General features: G+C 59.4%; 4 protein-coding genes across 11 annotated transcripts in view; 1 reads left to right on the forward strand and 3 right to left on the reverse strand.

Annotated features, from left to right (window-relative positions):
• The window catches only part of ASIC4 (acid sensing ion channel subunit family member 4), a 62,521-nt gene extending 60,503 nt beyond the window's left edge, over window positions 1-2,018 (reverse strand). The window contains exon 1 of the mRNA XM_066190095.1: window positions 1,365-2,018. Coding sequence (XP_066046192.1) covers window positions 1,365-2,018 — 654 coding nt within the window. The remainder of the gene's footprint in view (window positions 1-1,364) is intronic.
• A 7,799-nt stretch (window positions 2,019-9,817) lies between these two features.
• LOC136292989 (rac GTPase-activating protein 1-like) lies at window positions 9,818-14,756 on the forward strand. Of its 5 annotated transcripts, none has more exons than XM_066189262.1 (16): window positions 9,818-10,000; window positions 10,125-10,327; window positions 10,412-10,548; window positions 10,763-10,841; window positions 11,029-11,082; window positions 11,710-11,787; window positions 12,141-12,261; window positions 12,486-12,676; window positions 12,890-13,051; window positions 13,185-13,280; window positions 13,353-13,554; window positions 13,632-13,737; window positions 13,882-14,014; window positions 14,089-14,185; window positions 14,293-14,410; window positions 14,489-14,756. In XM_066189262.1, exons 1-16 carry the CDS (start codon window positions 9,916-9,918, stop codon window positions 14,724-14,726), a joined length of 2,100 nt encoding a protein of 699 aa, XP_066045359.1. In that variant the 5' UTR covers window positions 9,818-9,915; the 3' UTR covers window positions 14,727-14,756. The 5 variants fall into 5 exon arrangements, with proteins under 5 accessions (XP_066045359.1, XP_066045361.1, XP_066045360.1 ...); XM_066189264.1 differs by having other exon boundaries at window positions 13,485-13,554; XM_066189263.1 differs by having other exon boundaries at window positions 12,516-12,676.
• Window positions 14,757-15,449: 693 nt separating this feature from the next.
• GMPPA (GDP-mannose pyrophosphorylase A) lies at window positions 15,450-20,253 on the reverse strand. The gene is made up of 12 exons (XM_066190098.1): window positions 20,142-20,253; window positions 19,976-20,073; window positions 19,789-19,892; window positions 19,209-19,401; window positions 18,983-19,042; window positions 18,703-18,833; window positions 17,834-17,968; window positions 17,533-17,630; window positions 17,352-17,398; window positions 17,162-17,254; window positions 16,902-17,070; window positions 15,450-16,812 (listed from the first exon to the last, which is right to left on the reverse strand). The coding sequence occupies exons 1-12, from the start codon at window positions 20,182-20,184 to the stop codon at window positions 16,712-16,714; spliced, it is 1,272 nt and encodes a 423-aa protein (XP_066046195.1). The 5' UTR covers window positions 20,185-20,253; the 3' UTR covers window positions 15,450-16,711.
• Window positions 20,254-21,131: 878 nt separating this feature from the next.
• Window positions 21,132-23,445, reverse strand: part of SPEG (striated muscle enriched protein kinase) — a 39,060-nt gene continuing 36,746 nt past the window's right edge. For all 4 annotated transcript variants that reach the window (XM_066190100.1, XM_066190099.1, XM_066190102.1 and 1 more), the window contains 3 exons: window positions 23,121-23,196; window positions 22,717-22,866; window positions 21,132-22,475 (listed from right to left, as the gene is read on the reverse strand). In XM_066190100.1, coding sequence (XP_066046197.1) covers window positions 22,268-22,475; window positions 22,717-22,866; window positions 23,121-23,196 — 434 coding nt within the window. In that variant the 3' untranslated portion in view covers window positions 21,132-22,267. The remainder of the gene's footprint in view (window positions 22,476-22,716; window positions 22,867-23,120; window positions 23,197-23,445) is intronic.

The raw sequence follows: 23,445 nt of genomic DNA on the forward strand, positions 1-23,445 counted from the left end.
TCCTCCCCTGTTGACTCAGGAGCAAAAAGGAAAGAAGGGAGGGGATGGCTCCCACTTGGGCATTGCCTCTGCCCTGCCTGCATCCCACCCAAGCCCGCCTGACGCGCTGGGGTGACCCTGCCACACCGGGCTGGGCACTGGAGTCTCTGCAGCCAGTGGGATTGTTATGGAGGGTGGCACAACGGCAGGAGCTGGACTGTGAGAGCAGCCATGGTCCTGCAAGAGCTGGCTCACACAGGCGGCTGCTGGCTCACACAGGCCCCCCTCGACAGCACTGCCCTCCTGTCACGGGGCTGTGCCCCCCGCTGGCTGCCTGACACCTGGTGGAAGGGCTCAGTGTGACAGCCCCACTTTGTTCTCATTAGGGTGATGAGCAGAGGTGTCATGCCAGATTAGAGACCAAGTCACAGCTCTGCAAATGCCAAGCTGCAGCAGCTGCCATCTGGGAGAGCCAGTGGCAGTGGGCACTCACACACTGCCTGGGGAGGCTGCAGCCCCCACGGTTGCCCACCAGGCAGTAGGACAGCAGGGCTGGCAGGATTCTTGGTATGGGGTGCTAGCCTTGCACAATCCTGCCTGCTACTCCCCCTGTGCGTCAGCCGTCCCCAGTCCAGGAGGGCTTGGAGCCCTAGGCCGGGGCTGTAGCTCTCCCTCACCCTTGGCCCAACCAAGATCCCACAAACCTGTGCCAAGCATCTGTGCCAAGAGCACTTGTGTGGGCTTTCATTAGCTTTTTACTTCTTCTGGCTCTGGTAACACCAGGGGCTCAACCACCTCCCTGTGCCCATGTCCCAGGCACGTCCCCATGCTGACTAGAAGGGCAGGACTGTGCCTTCCTCTGCTCACTCACGTTACTGCCTGGATTTGACCCATCTCCTGGTACCTGCTCTGCTAGGTTTTTCTGCTAGGTTGACTCCCTTTTGAAACCCTCCAGGCCCGGATTTACCTTCCCTCCCTCTGCAAGCCTTCAGGAGACTGGCTCTTCCCCAGAGCTCACGGCAGAGGTAAGGAGCCAGGCTTCCCAGGCAGGCTGGTGCAAGGCTGCAGGTCACACCCTGCCTCTGCTGAGGCCTTTCTCTGTGCCTCTCAGCCTGACTTAACAGCACAAGCACTGCCAGAGCTGCCCCAGCTCAGCCTAGTGCACCCCAATTCTGCATGGGACTCTGCCCCAGACCCAACAAACTTAAGGCCTTACAGCCCACCAAAACTGGTGCCTGACGTCTTTGCCCTTCCCTGATCCCTGGTCACTGGGGGCTGGGATCTCCTTCTCAGCACCACAGCAGTGCACTAGGCTGTGGGTGCCAGCCCAGGGGCCATGCCTAGCCCTCCCTGCCCTCTGGAATGTCCCACCCCTAGCCACTCACTGTCTGGAAGTCGCTGCTGTTGCAGTCCTCCTTGGCGAATGTGCAGCGGACAAGCATCTCGCCCAGGTCCAGCTGGTGGCCCACATGCTCATAAAACTCCTCCAGGTGAAAGGGATGGCTCTTCTCCTCCTCGCCCATGGCCAGTGTCCCCAGCAGAGCCTCCAGCCTGCTCCTCTCAGGGCTTTCTGGCACCAGGGGCTGGCCAGCACTATCCAGGAGCCCCAGCATCTCCCCTGCCCAGTACAGATCGTGGCCGGAGAGCTTTGAGAAGCGTGCAGGGTTGAGGTTGCAGATCGTAACGGCAGGGAAGATCTTGTTGTGCTGTGTCTCCTCCTCCAGCTGGGTGCTGTGGGGGTACTGGAAGTACAAACCCACACACTTGGCATAGACATGAATAAGGAGGGCCAGCGAGCCCAGGAAGGCCAGCAGCCACAGTAAGTTGCGGACGGTGTAGCGCCGGTGCCGGAAGATGTGATGGATGCCGTGGAGGGTGGAACGGCTGGCAAACTCTTCCAGGCTGCACGGGGGCTGCCGTGGGGCTGGGGCATTGCGTGCTGGGCGCCGAGCAGGACAGTCCGCCGCAGGAAGGACTGCAGAGGGCCAGGGGGAACCCCAGGTGCGTGGGGGAGGCCCCTGAGCTTCCTCCAGCCACATGCTGCCAGCCGGCTCTGCCTCTCCCCGCTGAGCCCAAGGTGCCAGACGAGGTTTGAGGGGTGGATGACCGTGACAGCACCGGCGGCTGGGCTGTGCGGCAAGGGATGTGCAGCAGTGCCGGGGCGGGACTGGTGCGGGGTGGTGCCGCCCGCACCCTGCCCCGAGCGGGAAGCTCGCTGAGTGCCGAGATCACAGACGTACTTAGCGATCACCACATCCTGCAGGAACTGGAGCCAGAGGCTGAAACATCCTGGAAAGCTCAAGGCACTCTCACTGCCTGTCCCCCGGGGTTGTGGGCAATTACTTGGAGTCCTGCTCACTTCCACCCTCTCCGTGCACTTAGTTTGGGTTCCCCCGGGAGGGGCAGACAGACAAATTCCTCATTTTCCCCTGCTGGAACATGTAGATGCCACCTGGGCAGGGCTGCATGGCCCGGGGCTCAGGAGACATGCTTGGCCAGGCCTGCATTGGGGGTCAACCTGTCTTTGGCCAAGGAGCTGTGGAGGCACCCCAAGCTCTGCACCAGCATTGCAGAAGCACAGCACTGAAGCACAGCTCCTCAGGCTGGCCAAGGAGTCAAGATGTGAGGTGTCACAGCTCCTATGCCCTTGGACTCAAATACTTCCTCTGGGATCCGCAAAAGCTGCAAGGGCCCAGACTGCCATGAGCACAGGGAAGAGTGAGGGGTGGCAGAGCAAATGGGGGCAGTGACACAGACCTCAGGGGAGTGCCAAGTGCTGGCACCACCTGCATGCCACCACAGGGATGATGCCAGGTGCTCTAGCATGGTGCTACCTTGAGGCCAGGACATCTGACATGGTGGAGGGGCCAGAACCACTCAGCATCCCTTGCCTTCACATTGCACAGAAAAATGCAAAATCTTTTATGAGGCCAGTGTTGAAGCTGAAAGAAACAGCTGCTTGTGAGCGGTGAGAAGCACTTGTGTATCCAAAAGCTTGTGTCCCTTTCTGAACAATCTCAGTTGGTCTAGTAAAAGGTGCTGCTTTTTCTTACTGGACTTGCCACTCATGGACCTGTCAGAATGGATCCCACAACAGCGGTTTGCTGACAGCGGAAGCAGAGCAGAGGCACAGAGCAGAGCTATGTCTGTGAGGCCAGGGAGGGCACATAAGCTGGGATAGCAGGCTGTGTTCTCCAGCCTCCCAGGAGAGATGATGGGGAAATCAGAGGTAAGGATGCTCAGGGAAGAGCTATTTCCCAGGCCCAGTGGGGCTGGAGGGGAGCAAGAGGACTGCAGATGTTCAGCCCTGGCTGGGCACCCATAGGGCCTCAGAGTGCAGCAAAAGGCACTGCAAGACTCTGGTGGTGTCTGTAGCCACGGGCTGTCGAAACTGGCCCTGCCCAGCTGTGGTCCCCTGGCCTGTGCTCCCCAGCACAGCTTTAAATCCATTAGCTTTGCATAATTAGATTTTTCTCAATTACCAGATTATGATAATTAACAGCTCATTTGTAGGAGGCAGTGCCTAATCCCGGCATCATGCCTGGCTCGATGCCAGCCTGGCTCTTGGCTGCTGGTGCTGGCACGGTGGGCAGCAAAGCAGACACCAGGACAGAGGAGCCTCAGGAATGCTCCCAGGACCTCCCAAAACCTCTCGACCACTGCTGACCTAGACCTCCCCTTTGCTCTCTGGCCGATACATCCTGCATGGAGGGGTTGGTCCACAAAAACAAGGGGAATGAGAGCCCAGCCAGGAACAGCATCCTCTGGCAAAGGGAGTCAGCAGGGTTTTAGAAATGGCTCAGTCACCCACATGGCTCCAAAGATGCAAAAAACATCCTGCAATACCTCCTCCTACATGCAGCCACCAAGGCAAAACATGGGAGAGGTTAGCATTGTGGGCTGGGCTGGCACAGCTGAAGTCATTAGGAGTCTCATTAATGAACTTTCCTAGTCAATAGTGTTGAGATGAAGGACAGGAGAGCAGGAAGGCAGCTGCTGGTAAGGTACCAATCTTGATCAGGGGAAGGCAGGGCAGTTCAGGCAATTACTGCCCATCAACAGAGCTTCATCCCTGGTAACATAATAGAGCAAATATCAAGAGAAAAATGCTTCTGAGGACCTCGAGGGCAAGGGAACAGGGAGCAATAAAGATATGCTTGGAGCTCACACAGAATAAATCTACCCAGTCCAACTTCATAGCTTTTTTTTTTTTTTTTTTGTAAAATTGCTAAATAAATTGATGGCGAAGAGACAAGAGGTATGAAATATCAGGCTTTTATTAAAGCATTTGATACAGTATCTCAGGGAATTCCAGTTGGTGGGGACAAGTATCCCCCACCTGGGCTGGGTACAGCTGAGGAGGCGAAGGAGATGGGGTGGCCCTGGGCACAAGGGGAGCATGATGGCATCCTGTGACACCAGTGATTGCAGTGCCATCAGGGCAGCCCCTCTTCTCCCACGCAGGTGAATATGCTGCAGCTTCTGCTCCATGATCTGCCTCCCAAGGTGGTTGTGACAGGGGCACCAGTGTTGCATCTGGATGATCTGGATGCATCCCTATGGGACAGTGCCCATAGCCAGCCCAGTGCCCCCACTGCACTTGTTTGGGGCCACCATCTCCACACACCTGAGGCTACTTCAGGGCTCTTCTGCCCCTGCCATGGGCTCTGCTTCCAGTGCTCTGGCTGAGAGGAGGCACTGAGCGTGGGTAGCAGTCATGCCCAGCCGGGCATGACTGGATGGGATGTCTCAAGCTGTTCCCATGCGTCTACTATGCGTGGCATTTCTGCTGTTCTGCCATGAGCATCTCTAGGCGGGGGATCTGGTCCTGCCTCTCCCCCCAGCATGGGCTGCAATTTCGACTCATGCAGGCAATAAATCAGCCTGCTTGCCCTGAGGTGGCTATGTGGCCCCTGCTGCTTCAGCTCACATTTCCCAGCCTCAAATTACCCCAGGCTGCCAGAGAGTTGGATGATTTTGTGCCGCTCCTTCAAACACCCTCTGCTCTGTTTTTGTTGCCAGATTTTGCCAAAGCCCCTCGAGTGTCTGCATGTCCAGGCACAGCCTATTCCAGCACATGGTCCCGACTGGCAGCCCTTCTGGGGAGCAGAGCTGCACCAGCCCCGACTGCTCAACACCACAGGGAGTTAGATGTGCCTTGGCAAGGCAGCTTCACTCAACCACAATGGCATTTGTTCATCGACTAGATCAGGGTCAGCGGTCCCCTGCCAAATTTTGACATGTTTTTCTCAGTGGGGGAGCAGCCCGGAGCCTGCTTTTTGCTGGAAACCACCTGGAACTTTTCTTCTTTAAAACAGTTTTTCTCAATGGGGTTCCTTTGATGCTCACACCGGGAGCACCACATGCAGCAGTTACACTCCCAGCTGGAGTCTCCTTTCCCCTTACTGATGAGTCCCTCTTCCTGTCCCCTTCAGCCCCCTACCCTGTGTCAGCAGTGCCAAACATCCAGGGGCTTGAGGGGCTGGAGGCAATGGCAAGCTCTCTGACGGAAACAGCCCTGCCATGGGGCAGTGAGTGAGGGAATCCTTCTGCTGGTAGCACTCACAACGTGTTGGGGATCATGAGATGCTGGGGGAAGCTCGTGGATAAGGGGCTCACGATGGCACAGCTCACCCTGGTGTCAGGCCAGCCAAGCTGCCCCATAAGAAAAGCACTAAATCCATAAGACTACTCCGACATCTCAAATGGGGGTGATGAACAAAGCACAGTGACTCAAGGGCCAAGCAGTGAGATCTGTGTTTGTGTGGCATCAGCAGATTTCCTCACAGCCCCGATTTTTGGGGCAACAGAGGAAGCTATTAAATGAGGCGCATCCACAGTGGTCCCTGCAGGATCCTCTCCCCTGCATGCTATCTCCTTTCTCCCTGCAGCCTGGCTTCTTCCCACACCAGCCTCTTTCCAGCTCCTTGCACTGGTGCTAATCCCCTAATCTGTGCAAAGCAATAATTTTCTGCATGGCACAGTGGCTGCTTTTAGATCTGCATCCCTCCTTCTCCAACAGCCAGTTCTCTTATCAGCAGCAGGTATCAGGTGAGCCAGGCACCATCTACTTCTGATAAACCCATGTTTTATTTTGCCCTATTTCCATTTATCTCCAAGCTTGTAATTATCCCTCATCTTGCAATGCATTTTGCTGCCTTGCGTGCTGGGGCGGGGAGGCGAAGCCGGGCAGCCCTGAACCAGAGCCTCCTGCCAGCAGGGTGCAGGGACCCGGTGGGACGATACAGGGGGATGGGACCTGCCCACAACGCTGGTTGCAGAGCCGTGCTTCCCTTTCTCCACACCCGAGCCGCGTTCCCTTTAATCTCGCACAGCGGTGGAGATGGATTTTCTCCCTGTGAGCCAGATGTGTTGCACGGAGCATAAACACCCGCGACAGTTGTTGTGCTCCTCGGTGCGAAGGCATCAGATGTCTGCATTAAAACAAAGCTCTCCACTTAATTACTCAGGCTGATAATTCAGCGCATGGAGGCGGCTCTGGTTGAGAGCAGAGGGCTGGATCACAGCTGGGACTGGAGAGCCTTGGAGTGCACATTAATCCTGGCTCTTGCAGCCCTGATTAACGGTGCTGGAAACCTGCCCACACCATTCATTCCCAGGGGAAGGGTCTTTTACTGCCCCACCAGAGGGGGCCCAGAGTGGTGCCCAAGAGGCCCCACCGACCCTCGCTGGGCTGAGACTCTGCCTTCCCAGCGTCTTCAAGGTGGGGTGGCTGAGGATATGAGGCATCATTGCTCTGAGGGTGCTGTGCTGCCCTGGGAACACCCACCCACTGCATCTGAAGGCCACAGGAACCGGGTCCAGGACAGTGAAGTTCAGGCAGGACCCGAGGATCACCTCATGCAGGTACCTGCTGCCCACAGCTGGAGAGAGCTGGAGGCAGACCATGGCTGGGCTTAGAGCAAGACCAGGCAAGACCAGGCAGATCACCCAAGGCTTTCTCTTTGGGACCAAGGCTGCTTGCTCCTGCTAACCTGAATTTCTCCTTCCAGGACCAGCAAACACCTTCTGCAAGTTATCTCTGCTCCCCTCAATGATCACCAGGGCTTAGGGGGACTCCTGGGGGAGTCCCTCACCCAGCCATGACCCCTTGGCCCATGAGCACCCACCTTGGCTCTGCCAATCTGTCTGGATGTGATGCTCCCTTGGACCTCTCTTCCCTGCTCTCTCCCTCCTTCCTGTTCCCCAACCCAGCCCCTCCCTTCTTCCCCTCTCATCATCATCATCATCCCTCTCTCTCAGTGCCTGGGCATCCCTGGATCTGGGCCATCCCTCTCCCAGCAGAGCCCCAATCCCAGAGTGACCTGCAGATCTGCCTGTGGGGTCCTGTCTGTCCAGGGAGACTGATTTCTTCCAGCTCAGCTCCAGCATTCTTATCTTTCCTCCCCAGTCTGCACACTTTGCTGTGTGGCTGGGGTGAGTGGGAGCGACAGATCGCATCCTGCCTGGGCTGAGCACCCATGCTGGGGCTGGGCACACAAGGCAGAGGGGCCCAAAGCAGGCAGCAGGCAGCTGCAGGCAGCAAATCCCAGCAGGGCCCCAAGAGTTAAATTGTCATGTATTCAGGGCCACGCGCTGGCCAGGAATTACACTTTTATCGGCATGCGGTGCTGCCGCCACTTGAATTGGGACTGGGAACTCTATTTCCGAGCTCACCCAAATTATTCTAGAAGAGATAAAGCGCGGTGCAGAGCAGCGCCGGCGCTTCATTAACATTCCCCAGCCCATTCAGCTTTAAACGAAGATTGCCTGCCTCGGAAAATGATAAAATTGAACATGTGAAGCAGGGCATTATGTTCCATCAGCCAATATTATTTCCCACGCAGGGGCCGAGTGGAGACACAAACAGCTATTTATGCAGTACCTGGCCAAGCCAAGGTGGCTTGAGAGGGGGGAGCAGGTGGTGGCGGGGGCACGGGATGGGTGGCAAGTGCCCCCCACCCATCCCTGGGCATAGGAGCGGCTGCCTGCATGTTGCCAAGGCCACTCTGCCCTCCTGGGGGTTCCCAGGCTTGTGCCCAGGGTGCAAGGTACCCACCTGTCCAGGACCACAGACTTGCTCCATGCATTTGGTGGGGAAAGGGGCTCAGGGATGTGTGTATTCCCATGGGCAGCACTGGCAAGGCTGGAGCATCTCCATCTGCTGCTCTGCTCCAGGAATGCATGTCTTCTGCTAGGGCTGAGCAAGTGGGGTGCTGGCTCTGTATGCAGGATAGGGTCTCATACCCAGCGCTGAGCCAGTGGGATTGAGGAGCATCCACAGAGAGGGAGCATGTACCTCCCTAGAGGCAGGCAGGGAGGGATGAGTGGGCAGGGAGGGCTGAGCAGGCAGGCCCCCGGGGCTACAATTGGATTTTGCTTGGCCATGCTGAGCCTATCGATCCAGTAGTAATTAAAGTCGCTCCAAAACCTGACTCATATTCAACCTTGGGAGGAAGGAGCTTCGCTGAGAAACACCCTCTGTTCGCCATGGTCTGGCACAGGATGGAGCAAAGTCGTGCCAGGGTGCTTCCAGAACCCCGATGGTCTCTGTCCCAAAGGGGGACCATTTCTTGGCACTGTCCGGGGCCCAGGCAGCAGCACCCATCAGGCAGTATCCTGGCCAGTGTCCCTGGTACCACACAGCCTTGGTCACAAATGCTGATTAGGTTCAGCCCTTGGAGTGACACAAACCCTATAGCTATTTTCTCACCAAGTGCCTGAGACCCATCCCTGGCATGTAGCAGTACTCTCCCATACCCCTTTCTTGTCACTGTCTAGACTCTGATTGAGGGACTAGGACAGGGAGAGGAGCCCTTTGAGCCCATAGCCTCTCCCAAGAGTCATCGAGGTGTTGGGATGGACCAGGGTGCTGTGTGTCCACAGGGTGCAAAACCTCTTCTCCAGGTCATTGTCAGCCGAGGAGGTATGAAGGCCCGCGAGCATTCTGCGAGCCGTTCGTGTGTATTTGTATATGTGTGTGTGTCTGTGTGTGCAGGGACTTGCAGGCCCAACCCTGCCGCCAGCACCGCTGCTATTCCCGGTATTTGTAGCAGGTCGGGACAGGCACCGGGGAGGGGGAGCTGCCTTACACCGGCGCCCCCCGCACCCTGCCCGGACACTCCCGCGAGAAAGCAGGGCCGCCAGGGCCCGGGGGCTGCGGCAGGGAGGGGGCATAGGGCCCGGAGCAGCCCTGGGGACCCCCCGGGCAAGGCACCCGGGGGCAGAGTACGGGCAACGCGGGCAGCGACGGGGCTTTTCGGCGGGGAGGTGGCTCCATCTGGAGGACACGGACGAGGCCAGGAGGGAGACCCGGTGCGGGGGATCCCCGCCGCCCCCGCCTGCCTCTCGGTATGCGGGACACAGCGCTGGGGGACAGCGGACAAGGACATCGGCTCCTCCGGCCCCACCCGCGCCGTTCCCGGGATGCGGGCGTGTGAAAGTGATGCCCCTCCAGCAAGCCTGCACCCCCAGCCCTCCCACGCCCGGTGGTCCCCCCGATGCCCCTGCAAGCCCCGAGCACCCCGCACCCACTGCCTCTGCACACCTTAAGTGCTCTCATTAGGTACACCCACTGCCTGGGCATCCCCCGTCCCCAAAGGCAGCCCTCACCCGGCTCCGCAACCCTGCAGCCAGTGCTGCCACCCGCACCCCGGGGCATCCCACGCCCTAAGATCTCGGGAATGCTCCACGGCGCCGGCAGCCGCCGGGGCGGCGGGTCGGACCCCGGTGGCGGCGGGAGGCGGAGGCGGGGCCGGGACGGGCTCCACCCCAGCCCCCGGCCCACATAGGCCGGCCGGGAGGGCCCCTCGCCCCCGAGTCTGCGCCGTCCCGAGGCCCCACGGAGTATCCTGGCGGTCGGAGGAAAGCGTGGGGCAGGAGCTGCGGGAAGGGGGTGCCTGGCTGCGGGGGCTCGGCCCCGTCCCGGGCGGCGGGATGCTGCGGCAGCACTGCGGGCGGCTCCTGGCCCGGCTGGAACAGGGGCTTCAGCTCCTGGAGCTCGGCGGCAGCGTGGAGGAAGGTGGGTGTGTGTAACCCTCCGGCCGAGGGCACACCGGCACCCTCGTCTCTGTCGCCCGCGTGGTCTGGGGAAGCTGAGGGCTGGCCCCCCGTCCCCGCTGACCACCCGCTGCTGTTGTCCCCAGACTACATCCGGATCGCTCGGTGCTTTGAGGCGACGCGCCAGAGATGCTGCCGGCTGGAGCAGGATGGGCAACGTGCCCGAGAGCAGCTAGCCCGTGTGGAGTCCGAGCGGGCAGCACTGGAGGTGAAGCTCAAGCACGCCCGAAACCAAGTGGAGGTGGAGATGAAGAAGCGGCTCCGGGCAGAGGCTGAGCTAGAGAAGCAGGTCAGGGGGCTGGCTGCAGGGGTATCCTGCGGGGCTGGCTACGGGGCCCTCAGCCTGCTCACCTCCACCCTGTTTCACTTGCAGGAGCGCAAACTTCAGCTGGTCCTTGAGTTGCTGATGCAGGAACCATGGGGCAAGGAGGCACTGAGCAGGGAGCACTGCTCTGTCCTCAGTGCCCTAGCTGGCCGCCGCCTTGGCGCAGCCTTGGCACCCGTCAGGAGGTGAGCAGGGGTGGCAGTCCTCACCCCAACCCCTCCGGCAGCCCTAGGGTCAGCTGTGCCCCTCTTCCCCTTATCACTGCTTGGGCTTGAGGGGCCTCCTGGGCAAGGTGGTGCTTGGGCTCTGCACAGGCATCAGCTGCGGCCTCCCAGGAGTAGCTGCACAAGTAGGTGCTGGCTGAGGGGGGGAATCACTCCAGCTGAGCTCACTCTGCAGGTCATCTGTAGTGGACGAGTCGTGCCAGTCCCTCCTGTCCCACTCGGATATCAGCTATGACCGCACTGAGGATGATGTGGTAAGAAGTGTTTGGCTGTGAGTTTCAGGGTTAACCCAAATAGTGAGAGGGTAGTTTTGCCCCACTTCTGCAGTGGCACAGCCCCTTTATATGTCCATGATTAGAGGTGGGCTGCTATCAGAGCTGGAGTTGAATGCTGGGGATGCCCCTGGCCTGATGCAGCCCTAGACTCTCTGCTGCCTTTCAGGATGTTGATATGACGGTGGTGAGGACCCTGAAGCGCAAAGTTCCAGACACGCAGGTATGAGGAAATGCTGGGATGTGGCAGTTTTGGGGGCTGGTGTTGAGGTGGTATCTGTACCCCTGTGCGGGTGAGGATCCCCCAACTCTGATCACACTCCTTCAATGTGCCCTTTGGGTCCCTCTACCCACCAAGGTCCCAGTGTGCATCCTAGGCTGGGGTGCTGGCCCTGTGCCATGCAAGGTGAGGACACCCAGATACTTCTCCATCCCAGCACAGGAGGCTGCAAGGAGCCTGACAGGGAATTTAATTTGTTGATGCTGGGCTGGGAGCATCGTCTCTCGGCAAACCTCCCACGATCAATAGAAACTCCATTACACTCCACCGTGGCCCAGCTGGACTCCTCAATAATTCATCGCCATATGCGGGCATCCCGCACCCCACTCTGCTCACACTTCTGCATTGCAGACCTGACCTGGCTTCCCCCAGCCCCAGGGCTGGCTTTGACCTGCTGGGGAAGTCTGGGTCCCCACGATGCCTGGTGCGGGGCAGGCAGTGTTGAGGGAGTAGGGTGAGACTGGGTCCTCTTGTTCAGCTGAGGCCACTTGGCTTGGGTACTCTGGGGTGTGGGGAGAAGTCAGGGAGGGGGAGTCTCTGCCTGCTCTTCATGCTGTCTTCTGTTTCCAGCGTGTGTCCCTGGCCCCTCAGGTTGGCCCTGTGGTGATGGCAAAGCGGCACCGTTCTTCTGTGGTACCCCATAATGCTGTGAGTAGAGACCCCAGCATGTCCTGGGCAGGGATGGGGAGCAGGGGCTTTCCCAGTGCCAGAAGGCAATGCTGCAGCCCTCAGTCCTGTGGATTCTGTGGGGACAGTGCTCAGCTGTCTCTTCCGGGTGCCTGTGTCCTTTAGCCTGTATCACCTTGGTCCCAGTGGGGACAGCATCCCTGGCTATGCTGGACCACTGCCCTGAAGTCTGCATCCCCCCTGTACCCATGGTGGCAGCATCCCTGGCTGTGCAGGACCACAGGGATGGGGATCAGGTGGACCGGAGGTCATGTGGGAGATGCTGGAGAACTGTGGGGCTGCAGTCACGTCTTATTGGTCTTCCATGTTGACAGGTGAGTGTCCCCTCTATGCCCCCTCCTGCTGAGGTCCCAGGCCCTGCTGACAGCCTCCTGCCTGCTGTTCTCCTGCCTCAACGCCGCTCTCGCCAGGGACACCGTGTCTCCACACGTGCAGGTCACAGGAAGGGCTGAGAAGGGGCTTAATGGGTGGTATGGGACCAGCCTCAAGGTGCTGCTGTCACAGGGGAGAGAGGGGATCTGTTGGGGGATGCTTGTCCCCACCATGGAGGTACTGGGGCCCTCTGGACATGCCAAATGCCAGTGTCTCATGCAGAGATTCCCTGGGAGGTGGGAAGCCTCCCCACATCCTAGATGGAGATGGAATGGCTTGCCTTTCAGGTCTCCCTCCATTGCCTCCTCCCTCTGCAGAGCTGACCACGGTGTGGGGCACCAGTGAAGATCTGAGCTGCCGTGCTGCAGGGCTGGAGAGCCACACTGAGGGCAGCTCAGTGTCACAGCCAGCACCAGCCCCATTCCCATCACCTCCACAGAGTCTCCCACCAGTCCAGCACAAGTTCACCTCCAAAACGGTGGGTGACCTAGCCTTTCTCTCCTCTGGGGAGGTGGGCAGGAGAGAGAGTTATGGGGTCAGGAGCAAGGCTGTCCTTCATTCCCCAACCCTTTAGCTCTGCCTGCAAGGGGAATGACAGAAACAGTGGGACCTGGCTGGGAGAGTGAAGATAAAGGAGTGGTACTGGGTATTTGCAAGAAGGGGGGCCCCTGATCCTGTTCCCCCTCCACAGGTGATCCGCCCTGAGCCATGTTGTGTCTGTGGTTCCCGCATCCGCTTTGGGAAGACTGCCATCAAGTGCTGCCAGTGCCAGCTGCTGCTACACACCAAGTGTCGGGAGCAGTGCCCCAGCCTCTGCACACCCAGGCCTCACCACCACGCCTGGCCCCATGAGGTGAGGGGGGCACAGCAGTGTCCATGTCCCCATGAGGCTTCAGGGCTACTGGCCCTAGGATGCTGGGCCTCTGCCCACCCTGGCTGCAGGGCTGGGTGGTGAGCACAGCACAGGTTGGCATTGTTCTCCCCAGGGTGTGCTGGCTGACTTCGCGCCCTCCATGCCACCCCTGGTGCCCACGCTGGTGGTGCAGTGTGTGACCGAGGTGGAGACACGAGGCTTGACAGAGGTAGGGGCCAGGATGGTGAAGGTGGCAATGCTGTGGTTCCCATGGGGCTGAGCCCCTTTCCCTGTGCCCCAGACAGGGCTGTACCGGGTGCCAGGCACGGAGCAGCTGGTGCGGGAGTGGAAGCGGAAGCTGCTGCGGGCTGGCGGTGCGCTGCCTGCCCTCAGCAGCGTGACTGACATCCATGTGGTGTGTGGGGTGCTCAAGGACTTTCTGCGGGGGCTCAAGGAACCACTGGTCACCTTCAGCCTCCACCCTGCCTTCCTGAGGGCTGCTGGTGAGCAGGGAGTCCCAAGGTGAGGGAGGGGGAAGGGACTGTTTCTCCCCTAACACTGCTCCCTGGTGCTGCCACAGACATCCCCGATGATGCTGCCAGGGACACAGCCCTATGCCATGTGGTGAGCAAGCTGCCCCCAGCCAACAGGGATACCCTGGCCTTCCTCATGCTGCACCTGCTCAGGTGAGTGGCTCATCCTGGCACAGGTCTGTCCCCATCTCCTGGCTCTCTGCCCCCACCCAGGCTTTGTGCCCTAGAGCAAGGAAGCTGCGGATGAGGAGCCCCTGGGCTGGGCAGCATTGTCATGCCTTCTGTCCCCCTTTGCAGAGTGTCACACAGCCCTGACTGCAAGATGGATGTGCTCAATCTGTCCCGTGTGTTTGGCCCTACGCTGGTGGGACACAGCTCAGCCAACCCCACACCGCTTGCCATCATGGAGGACACGCCTCGGCAGTGCAAGGTGAGGGCTCCCTGAGGTGTGGGGTGTACCCTGGGCACTGCCGGTGTCAATATCCTACACCTCTCTCTGCCCAGGTGGTGGCTTGTCTCCTTTCACTGCCACCCAGCTTCTGGAGAGGCTTTGTGGAGACAGAACAGGAGAATCTGGTGCCAATGCCAGCCCTGAGACAGGGTGAGCATAGGAGCCCCAGCCCCCACCCACCATGGCCTTTGGCTTCTTTGAAGGGTCCTGGTTGTCCATGGCTGGGGTGACATAGCTGTCCCTGCTCTGTCCTACAGAACCGTTCTTCCAGCCCATTGGCTCTCCGGACCCCAAGTCAGGCCAGCTGAGCCCAGCTGGTACCTGCTGCCTCCCCAGCACCCTGCGGAGCTGCGTGGGCACAGCCACCCGGCCCCCGTGAGTGTTGTTGGGCGTGGGTGGGAGTCCGGGGGAGCTTGCTTCGTACCCCTGACTCATCTCTCCCCACGAAGGCAGGGGCCAGCCCCGAGGAAGGTGGGCCGGTTTTTCCCTTCTCCTGTGTAGCCTGCAGCAGTGGCTCCCTCGGGACACGGAGCTGGCACTGGAGGAGGAGCAAAGACTGCAGGACCAGGCAGCTGCCTGTGTGGTACAGTGCCGAGCTGAAAGCTCTGCTCTGCTTCCCTGGGGTGCTTCCCTGGGAGCTGGGGAGCAGAGCTGGCTCTGTCCAGCTGTGGTGGCAGGGACACTACCCTAGTGCTGTACTTGGAATTAGGTTTGTATTAAATGTTTGCAGCAAAACCCACCTGACTGTGGCTGCTGTCTGTCCTGCCCTACTGCTGCCAGGGGCTGGGGCTCACTGAAGCCTGGCTGGGCAGCAGAGAAGAGCTGAGCAATGCTCCACAGAACCTGTGCTTTGGGAGGACAGGCAGAGCCCCCTCCCACCTGAGCTGAGGCCCTATTCTTGTGCTCGGGAGGCCCCTCTTTGAGCCCAGATACTGGCCTCAAGTAATTGGAGCTGTTCCTACTCAGGGCAGGACGACCTTTAAGTGTTTCCAGACTTCCGGGCACCTCAGTGGAGGCCTCTTTAACTCCTTCCTCCCCTCCAGCCCGGGCAGCGCTAGAGGCGCACAAAGCCCAAGCAGGGCTGCGATGTACAGCTCTTTCCCTCCAAGAGGGGGAAGCAGGATCATGCTGTGATAGAGCAATGTCCCAGGAAAGGCTTGTCCCCCAGATAACTTTGCAGAAGGGGCAACCAGTGCAGAGGGAGTTTAGGGGAAAGAGGCATTACACGACAGGGATAAGAACTGCCCCTGTGCCACATCAAGCAGCCAATAAACCTTTGTCCCTACTAAAAGCCAGACCAGATAGGGCAGATGAGAGAAAAGTCATGTGCAATCCTGAAAGCAAGTACTTTGGCTCAGTTTTCCCCAGCGCAGGAGTGTACACTAGAGGGCAAGGAAATTAACACATCCAAGGCAGAGGCAAAACTGAAGGAGTTTAATGTGCTTAAAGCTAGGGAACAGCTAATCTCTGCCCAGGACCACAGGAGAACTGGCACAGGAAGGCACAGGGCTGGGAGGAAGGATCTACTCCAAATCCATCAAACTGGGATGGTACTGACGGATGGAGAATACCTAATACAGTGCCTTGCTTAAAAAGAGGTGTGATGGGGCCCCTTGGTGGAGTGCAGGGCTTTAGCACAAAGCTCAAAACCAGGGAAGTAAAAGGATAAAGGGCAGCACTGGTTACTGTAGACAATCTACACCAGGCTCAGGAAGAGACTGCCTTCCATAAAATCAGGTTTTTGAGGCAAAGTGAGGTGCTAAATCTCTGCCACTTGCACACACATAAGCTGATTGCTCTGGTGCCCAGTGGATGTGGCTGGTGACAAGGGGAGATGTGCAGTGAGCCCCCCACCAAGCTCCAGCTATGCTGGTGTGAAGGAGGCTGTTGGCCCACCAGGGTGGCTGCTGCCCTCACTCTGAGCCTTGCCTAGGCAGCAGGCACAGGTCTCAACCTGACAGGAGCAGGCTTGGTAGGGCTAGTAGCTCTCCTGGCTCACACAGAGCCCAGAGGGAAGAGGTGGTACTGGGGGAAAGGGGTGTTTTTGCAGCTCCCTCCAGGGCCAGCAGGCCACTAATCTGACCCAGCCCTCGTGTGTGCCAGTGCCCTTAGGACAGCCTGGCACTGCTGTTTTCCCAGCAGTAGGCAGGAGCCCAGCTCAGGCTGTTGCAATCATGCTGAAATCAAGAACCTCAGTCTACTGTGGGGTGAGCTGCCTACACATGACAGGCACATTCAAAGCTCCCAGGTCTTGGAGATGGGCCAAGATCTTCCAGGGAGTTGCAGACAGCAAATGGTGCAGGGAGAGCCTGGTGAGGAGTGGCAAGGTGGTGCTGCTAGTGTCCTTTGGTGGAGAAACACACAAAGTTGAACCCAAGACACTGCAGGTAGCAAGTGCTCCCTGCATATGCACAGGGGCTGGTACCAGGGCCACATACTGTCCCCAAAGCCTTCACCCTGGCCCAGGGCTGGTCCCTGGGCTGCAAGAGAAGCAGCATGCAAGGCTGATGCTCATCAGCTTTAATGTCTGTCTGGAGCAGTAGTCAGGCACTTGCAGGGCTCCTGGCCTGCACCTACCCCTCTGAGGGTGCTGAGAACCTCCCAGGATGTGAGGCCTCAGTGCAGGCGCTTGTTGTGGGGCACAGCAGGGAGCAGGTGGCTGATGCTGCCTGTGACTCACAGGATTATCTGGTTTTTGTAGCTTCGGCTCAGCTCCTTGTGAGGAAGGACAATGGAGTTGAGAATAACAACCTCAGCAGGAATGGTGACACTGCAGCCTGGGGGGAGAACGAAAAGGGTTTAGCTGGAGGGGGAGAAGCTGCCTCTGTGAGCAGGGCCAGGGTGATTCCATACAGCAGAGACGTACCCAGGATTGTGATGGATGGCGTGAGGCGCCCATCCCGGAAAAGGGTCTCGCTGTCGATCTTGGCATAGGGATCATTGGGGTTGGGGTCGCTGGGCGTTCCTTCCACCCGGGCCCAGCGCCCAATCGTGCTGTCCCAGCCCACAATGGTATTGAGGACACAGGTGTGGTCCTGGGGTGAAGGAGAGGGGAATGCAGGGTGCTGATGCCTCCCTGCAAGGGGTGGGGGTTGACACATACTCCCTCAGGCAAATCCCACTTACATGGAGTGAGGCACCGTGCAGGACGATGGACTCTCGCACACGCACACCAGCGCCCACTGTCACACCCTCCCCAATAGAGACGTTGGGGCCCAACTGTGAGGACAGAGGGAGGTGAAGAGGACAAGAACAGTGATGCCCTCAGCACCCCTGAGCATGTCCCTGCCCCAGGTCCCCCCCAGCCAGCACTCACCACTGCAGTGCTGTCAATGGAGGCTGTCGGGTGGATGTACACATTCCCTGCAGCACAAGGCAGTGGATTCAGGGGAGGCAACTCACAGGAGCACTGGCCTCTCAGATAAGGGGAGGTCCCGCTCGTGGGTCCCACTGCCTCCCTAGGCAGCCCCAAATGCATTAGGGTGTCAGAACGATACCTCGGATGACAGGGCCTCCAGGTTTGTTCTGGGCCAGTCTCTCTGGGTGACTTTTGCTGTACTGGTTCAGGTAAAGGCGGCTGGCATAGATAGCAGAGCTGGAGGAGGAAAAGCAGAAGATTGTCATTGTCACTCTGGCACTACCAAGGCAGAGGAGGATCCAAAATCAGCACTGCCCACCCACCCCCAAGGCTCTGCCTGAGCACCCTCCACTCCCAGCCGTGATACAGATCACTCCCATCCCTTGTACAAATCACTTGATGATCCTGCAACAAATACCACCTCTAGCTCCAGCACTTACCCAGCTGACTTGATCTGGCTCCAGAAGCCATCAGTTTTGTAGACATAGAGTTTGCCACTTCCAGCCAGGGCCGTGAAAACATCCTGCTCTAGCCGGATCACTTCTGCACGCTGCCAGCCATTGGAGCTCTCCTCTCTGCAAGCAAGAGTCCTGTTAGACATCCACCCCAGTCATGGCCTCAGCTGAGGATGTCAGCAGACCTACACTCCCCAAATTCAAGGATTCTGACAATCCTAGATTCCTGCCTAACCATGCACTTCTCCCCAAAAGTGGGGACAGCGCCAGCTGTCAGGCTGGGTTGGGACAGCCCCACTGAGCCCCAGAGCAGCACAGGGACAGCCAAAATAAGCTCTGAGACAGAAGCTGATGGTGCAAGAGCCCCACCTAGTCCAGGTGGGTGTATGATCCTGTCCCCAGTCCAGAGCCTGCACAGCTGGATTTTAGCTTGGGTGGTGGCAGAGATGTGAGGTGACAGGCTGGCTGGTGCAAAGAGCTGGAGAGGGGAGGAAAGCATTTGCAGGTGAAAGGCTTGCTCAGCCTCTTGTCCAGAGCTGAATGAGAATGGGGTAGGAAGAGAGGAAGGGAGAGGCAAAGTCTCAAGCTGACCAGGAGCAGAGCAGAGGAAGCAGCAGCCTGGAGAAGGGAGGGAAAGCATGCATTACCACCAGGATCAATCCAGCCCAGAGAGCAGCGAGTGCAGACACAGAGGGAGACTTACCCAAGGTAAGGACAGCTGGTGCAGGACCAGGAAACAAGTGAGTGATGGCAGAGAAGGAGAAAAGATAGAGAAAGAATGGAGGATGAGTGTGCTGCTGCAGCCCCAGGAAGCAGGGGGGTGGGAGGGACACAGAGCAGAGTGAGGCACTCACAGTGCTAGCTCCTGTTGATTTCTCTGGAAGACCTCGCCAATGTGCTGGAAGATGGCAGGTGTGAAGAGGTAGATGCCACAGTTAATGATCTCACTGACAAACGTGCTGGGCTTCTCCACATAGTGTTGAACCTGGAGACAAGGGCAGAGACATGAATCCCAGGGTGCAGCCCCTCCACCCAGCACCACACCCTCTGTGGCACACTGGAACAACAGACCCACGCAGGCAACACAGCACTTGCCACCCACACTGTGTTTGACACACAGAGGCCCTCCAGTACCTCTTGTGTGTCTGCATTTGCCACGATACAGCCATAATTCAGTGCCTGTGTCCTGTTGGCCTAAGAAGAAGGACAGTGTTAGCAATGGTGGAGCAGTAGGCACAAGGAGGCAGAGCAGATGAAACCTAGACCTCACAGTCCAGGACCCACCCACCACAGGAGCTGCTGGCTTCTAAGCCCATGGCAGAGCACTGCAGCTCTTCTGCTCCCCAGCACTGCCACTCACTGTGGTACCCAGAATGACAAAGCTGTGCATGTCCCCATGCTGCTGTCGAAACTCCTGCATCTCCTGTAAGGGGAACTCTGAGCACACGTCCGCGTTGAGGACAAAGAAGGCCTCAGCACCACCTGACAGGATCTGGTCTCGGAAGTGATAGATGCCACCACCCGTGCCCAGGGCTGCGTACTCCTGAAGATACCTACAAGCCAAGCAGGAAAAAAGCAGAGCTTAGGGAAGCAGGTGTCTAGTGGCAGCAACCAGCAGCAGAGTTGGGAAGGACTGGAGAGACATAATCCTGCCACTGATGAGTTTCATGCAGGCATTGCACAGAAGGAGGCTGTGGCATCTTAGAACTGTGCTAGAGAGGCATCTCTGGAGCAGGAACCATCCAGGACAGGACGCAAGGCAAAGGAAAGGTGGCAGAACTAATGAGGGAATCAGGCTGTGCCTATGCACGGTGGGACAGAGCCCATTTGCCCAGTGCCAGAGTGCTGATTGGGGACTGCCAGTCTGAGGCAGGCAGGTGAGGGGCTGAGCCAGGCTGTGCCACTGTGCGTGCCCCAGAGGTGAGAGAGCTCCAGCCCACCTGATGGGAACCTTGAACTCCTGCTGCGCCGATAAGAGAAAGCGGCTGAGGGCCTCGTTGGGCTGGTAGAAACCCATCAGCAGGATCTCCTTCATGCCTGGCACCTGGGGAGGGACGGAGGAAAGGATCAGAAAGGAACGGCACTTCTCCCTTGGCTCCACGGCCCCAGCTCCCCGGCCTCCCGTACCTTGGCGCAGGCCTCGATGTGGTGCTGCACCATGGGCACTCCGGCCACGGGGAAGAGCGGCTTAGGCACCTCGAAGGACAGCGGCCGGAACCGGGTCCCTGTGGAGCAGAGCGGGGTCGGCGGGGCACTGCGCCGGCGGGACACCCCGCGGTCCCGGCGCACTTACCCTTCTGCGGGCCCCCGATGAGGATGACGGCCTTGAGCGGCATCGCGGCTTGGCTCCGCTCCGGCGGCTCCGCAACCGAGCCCCGCACTCCGGCCCGGCCCAGCCCGGCCCCACCGCCACTTCCGCGCACGTGGCTGTGACACGTCAGCGCCGGCCGGGCCCTGCTGCCGGCGCCGCCCGCCCGCCGCCAGGGGGCGCCCCCGGGCTGCGAGGCCCCGGGAGCCTGCGGAGTGCGGTGGCCGTGAGGGGGGCGGTGGGCAGTGCGGGGTGCGATTGTCCATTCGGGTGTGCTGGGGAGATGGTCAGTGTGGAAGCGCCATTGTCCATTCGGGTGTGCGGCTGTGGCCGCGTGGGTCTGCTCTGGGCCGCGTGAGCGTGCAGGGAGGTGCTGTGGGGGTGTGCGTGCCCCAGCGCTTCGGTGCGCCGTGCGGGGACACCATGGGCTCTGACACGCCCTTAGACACACGGGCGTACGACAGGCACAGGTCTGTAACCACGTGTGTGTGTGTGTCGGGGAGCGTGTTACTGCCCGCAGGCACCGGGCTGTACTCGTGTGCCCCTGCCCACAGCGGCAGGCACAGCACCGAGGGGCGGGGGGGCCAGCGGGCTGTAACCGGAGCAGTCCCTGCCGGCACGGCCGGGCCTCATATGGGTAGCGGATATTTATAGTCAGTCATCGGGTCCCTCACCGGCACCTGCCATGCCCGCAGCAGGAGCCCTGCCCTGTTGTCCCGCTGTCCCAGCCACCATCAGGCTCTTTGGCACTCCATATTTTTACTCCATGATGTGAAGGCCATATGGATCAGCCCCATTTGCCCTAGTGCTTCACAGCTTTTCGGACTTTTTCAGCAGGTTTCCAACATGGAAGCCCAGCCTCACATGGAATCCTTTCTGGACTCTGGTCCCTAGGTTTTGGGGCAAAGACCCTCCCGATTTACCAGGGGCTGCACTTCACACTCGCACAATCCCCTCCCAGCAAGGCACTGAAACTGGAGGGGTTGCTCAGGGTCTTTATTGCTGCTCTGGCATGTTGCTTGCTCCAAACCATGGGGACATTGGCAACTCCAGAGCCCGGCAGAGAGGTGGGGACAGGAATGGGGACCGGAATGAGCAGACGCCTTCTCCCCCAAAGTCAATAAATAAAGCCCTATCACTACAGCAGCATGAGGAAGGTGAGTGTCCAGCCGCTGTTCCTGTCCCCCTGCTCAGGGCACCCCGCATTGTGCCACCAGCCGGGGAGAACTGAGGAGGGGGTGCAGGGCAGGGCAAGGCACCTCGGGATCACATGGGAGGTGTGAAGGGTCTGAGACAGGTGGGCAGGATGGTAGTGGGGTATGGGGCAAGGTCCGGAGCTGGGTGGGCGGAGCACGAGCAGCATGGGCCTGAGCACACACAGGAGGTGTGTGTGGCACCTGGGTTCCCCCCTGCTAAGAGGGGGTGCCTGCCAGTCCCCCACCCTGGCATGGGGTGCAGCCGACAGCCCCAGGAAAGGCACCGGCATCGGTCCTGGAGCCACAAACCCACTTGCCAGGACCGGGGCTGGGAGGAGCAGAAGGTGGGGGGTTGGCAGCCCCCCCTCCCAGCTGTAAGGACTGGGGCTGTGCTGGCTGGCAGGGGATTTTGAGCAAGCCTCTCTCTGCAGGAACCACTGGAGCAACCTCAGTCTTCTGGTGCTGGTGTGCAAACCAGGGGGAGCACAAGGACTGCCACACCGTGGCCAGGGGCAGCTGCAGGCTGCAGTGTAAGGCACACGGCTGATGGAACCCATGTGGCCAGGGCTGGCTGGCAAACTGGCAGCTCTTCCCCTCCCGTCCGGGGCTTCCCTTGCCCCTCTGTCTGCATCCCATTCTTCTCCCAACCCTCTGCCACATTCTCTCTTCCTTGCAGCAAGGCTTCCTACCACCCTCCCACTGCCAGACCCCACTGCTGGTCTGGCTGCGGCAGCACCTCCTCTTCAACGGCACTGCCAAAATGATGCTGCTGGCCACTGTCCTCCCTGACAGCAGTGCATGAGGTCCATGGACTCATCGTGGTGCGTCCCGGTTCCTCCTCAGCCGCCCCGTTCTGCGGCCCATGGAATGTTCCTCTGGCTCCCTGGCCCCACATGGCCGGGGCCAAGGCACCAGTTACTGGGGCCCTGGTGGCTGGCCGCCCTGGTAGGAGCGGAGTAAGACCTTGTGCTTTGTGACGGCCTCGCCGCGGCGCCTCTGGTGATCCACCAGGAATTCCTTGAGGCGGTTGGTAGTGAAAGTCAGGGTCTGGCGACGCAGCTTCATCAGGTAGGCATCCTGGAGCCAGGCATTGGCGAAGCAGTCCTTCACTGTGGGGCGGCTCCTGGGGCAGAGCCAGCTCTGCATCAGGGACTGCTGGGGGTGCCCAGTGCTGTTCCACCCCCCAAACCCAGCCACCACCCCTGCCCTGCAAGACCCAGGGGGTCCCAGCCCTCTCCAAGAGCAGTGACGGACTCCAGGCTCCCACTGATGATATCTGGAGGGGTCCCATGTGGCAGAGAGCTGGCTCAGTCACAGGCACAATCTGGGGCCATGTGTCCTCCCTGGCTGGGCTGGGCACTCACCAGGGATGGACAGTGAGGACCTTGCGGATGAAGTGGGCAGCAGGCTGCGAGACATTGGGGTACAGCTTGAAGGCATCAAAGCGCCCTGCCAGGATGCGGTTTTCCGTCTCAATGGGGTCCAGTTCAAAGAATGGTGACCGCCCGCTGAGCCTGTGGTGGTGGAGGGGGTGGATGGGCTGGGGGGACAGCGGTGGGAGGGTACTTGCTGTCCCCCTTCCCCCCATCCCTGGTTTGAAAAGCCACAGCTGCCCAGGGTGTCTTCATCTCCCCATGTCCAGCTGGTAAGGGTCTGCCAGGCTACAGCATCCCTCAGCCCACTGTCAGCTTGGGTCCTCCATGACACCGAGCCCTGAGTTGGGCTGACTACACTTCAAGGTTCTCATCCCCCTGACCCCTTCTCTTACATGATGTAGGCGAGGACGCCAACGCCCCAGACATCTGCTGCGGAGCCCACCGGGTCCCCCTTCACCACCTCTGGCGCTGTAGGCAGGGAAGCAGGTCTGTCACATACACAGAGACACCAGCCCCAGCATCTGCAGCAGCCCCAGCACACACAGCATCCACAGAAGTCCCAGATCCCCAGGACTCTCAACACCCACAGCATTCCCAACACCCACAGCATTCCCAACACCCATAGCATTCCCAACACCCATAGCATTCCCAACACCCATAGCAGCCAAGCAGCCACAGCACTCCATTACTGCACCCTCCAACACCCCTCCCTGATAC

Source organism: Chamaea fasciata, unplaced genomic scaffold, assembly GCF_029207755.1.
Source record: "Chamaea fasciata isolate MVZ Bird 193981 ecotype frontalis unplaced genomic scaffold, bChaFas1.0.hap1 SCAF_8, whole genome shotgun sequence".
Classification (NCBI taxonomy): domain Eukaryota; kingdom Metazoa; phylum Chordata; class Aves; order Passeriformes; family Sylviidae; genus Chamaea; species Chamaea fasciata.

Bases quoted from the DNA above. Each gene is read 5' to 3' on its own strand.
- LOC136292989 (XM_066189262.1), top strand. From the start codon at position 9,916: ATGCTGCGGCAGCACTGCGGGCGGCTCCTGGCCCGGCTGGAACAGGGG. The intron at 13,052-13,184 runs GTGAGGGGGGCA...TGTTCTCCCCAG, and splicing joins ACCACGCCTGGCCCCATGAG to GGTGTGCTGGCTGACTTCGC. The intron at 14,015-14,088 runs GTGAGGGCTCCC...CTCTCTGCCCAG, and splicing joins ACACGCCTCGGCAGTGCAAG to GTGGTGGCTTGTCTCCTTTC.
- GMPPA (XM_066190098.1), bottom strand. From the start codon at position 20,184: ATGCCGCTCAAGGCCGTCATCCTCATCGGGGGCCCGCAGAAGG. The intron at 19,893-19,975 runs GTACGGGAGGCC...GTCCCTCCCCAG, and splicing joins ACATCGAGGCCTGCGCCAAG to GTGCCAGGCATGAAGGAGAT. The intron at 17,631-17,833 runs GTAAGTGCTGGA...TTCCTCCTCCAG, and splicing joins AGCCAGATCAAGTCAGCTGG to CTCTGCTATCTATGCCAGCC.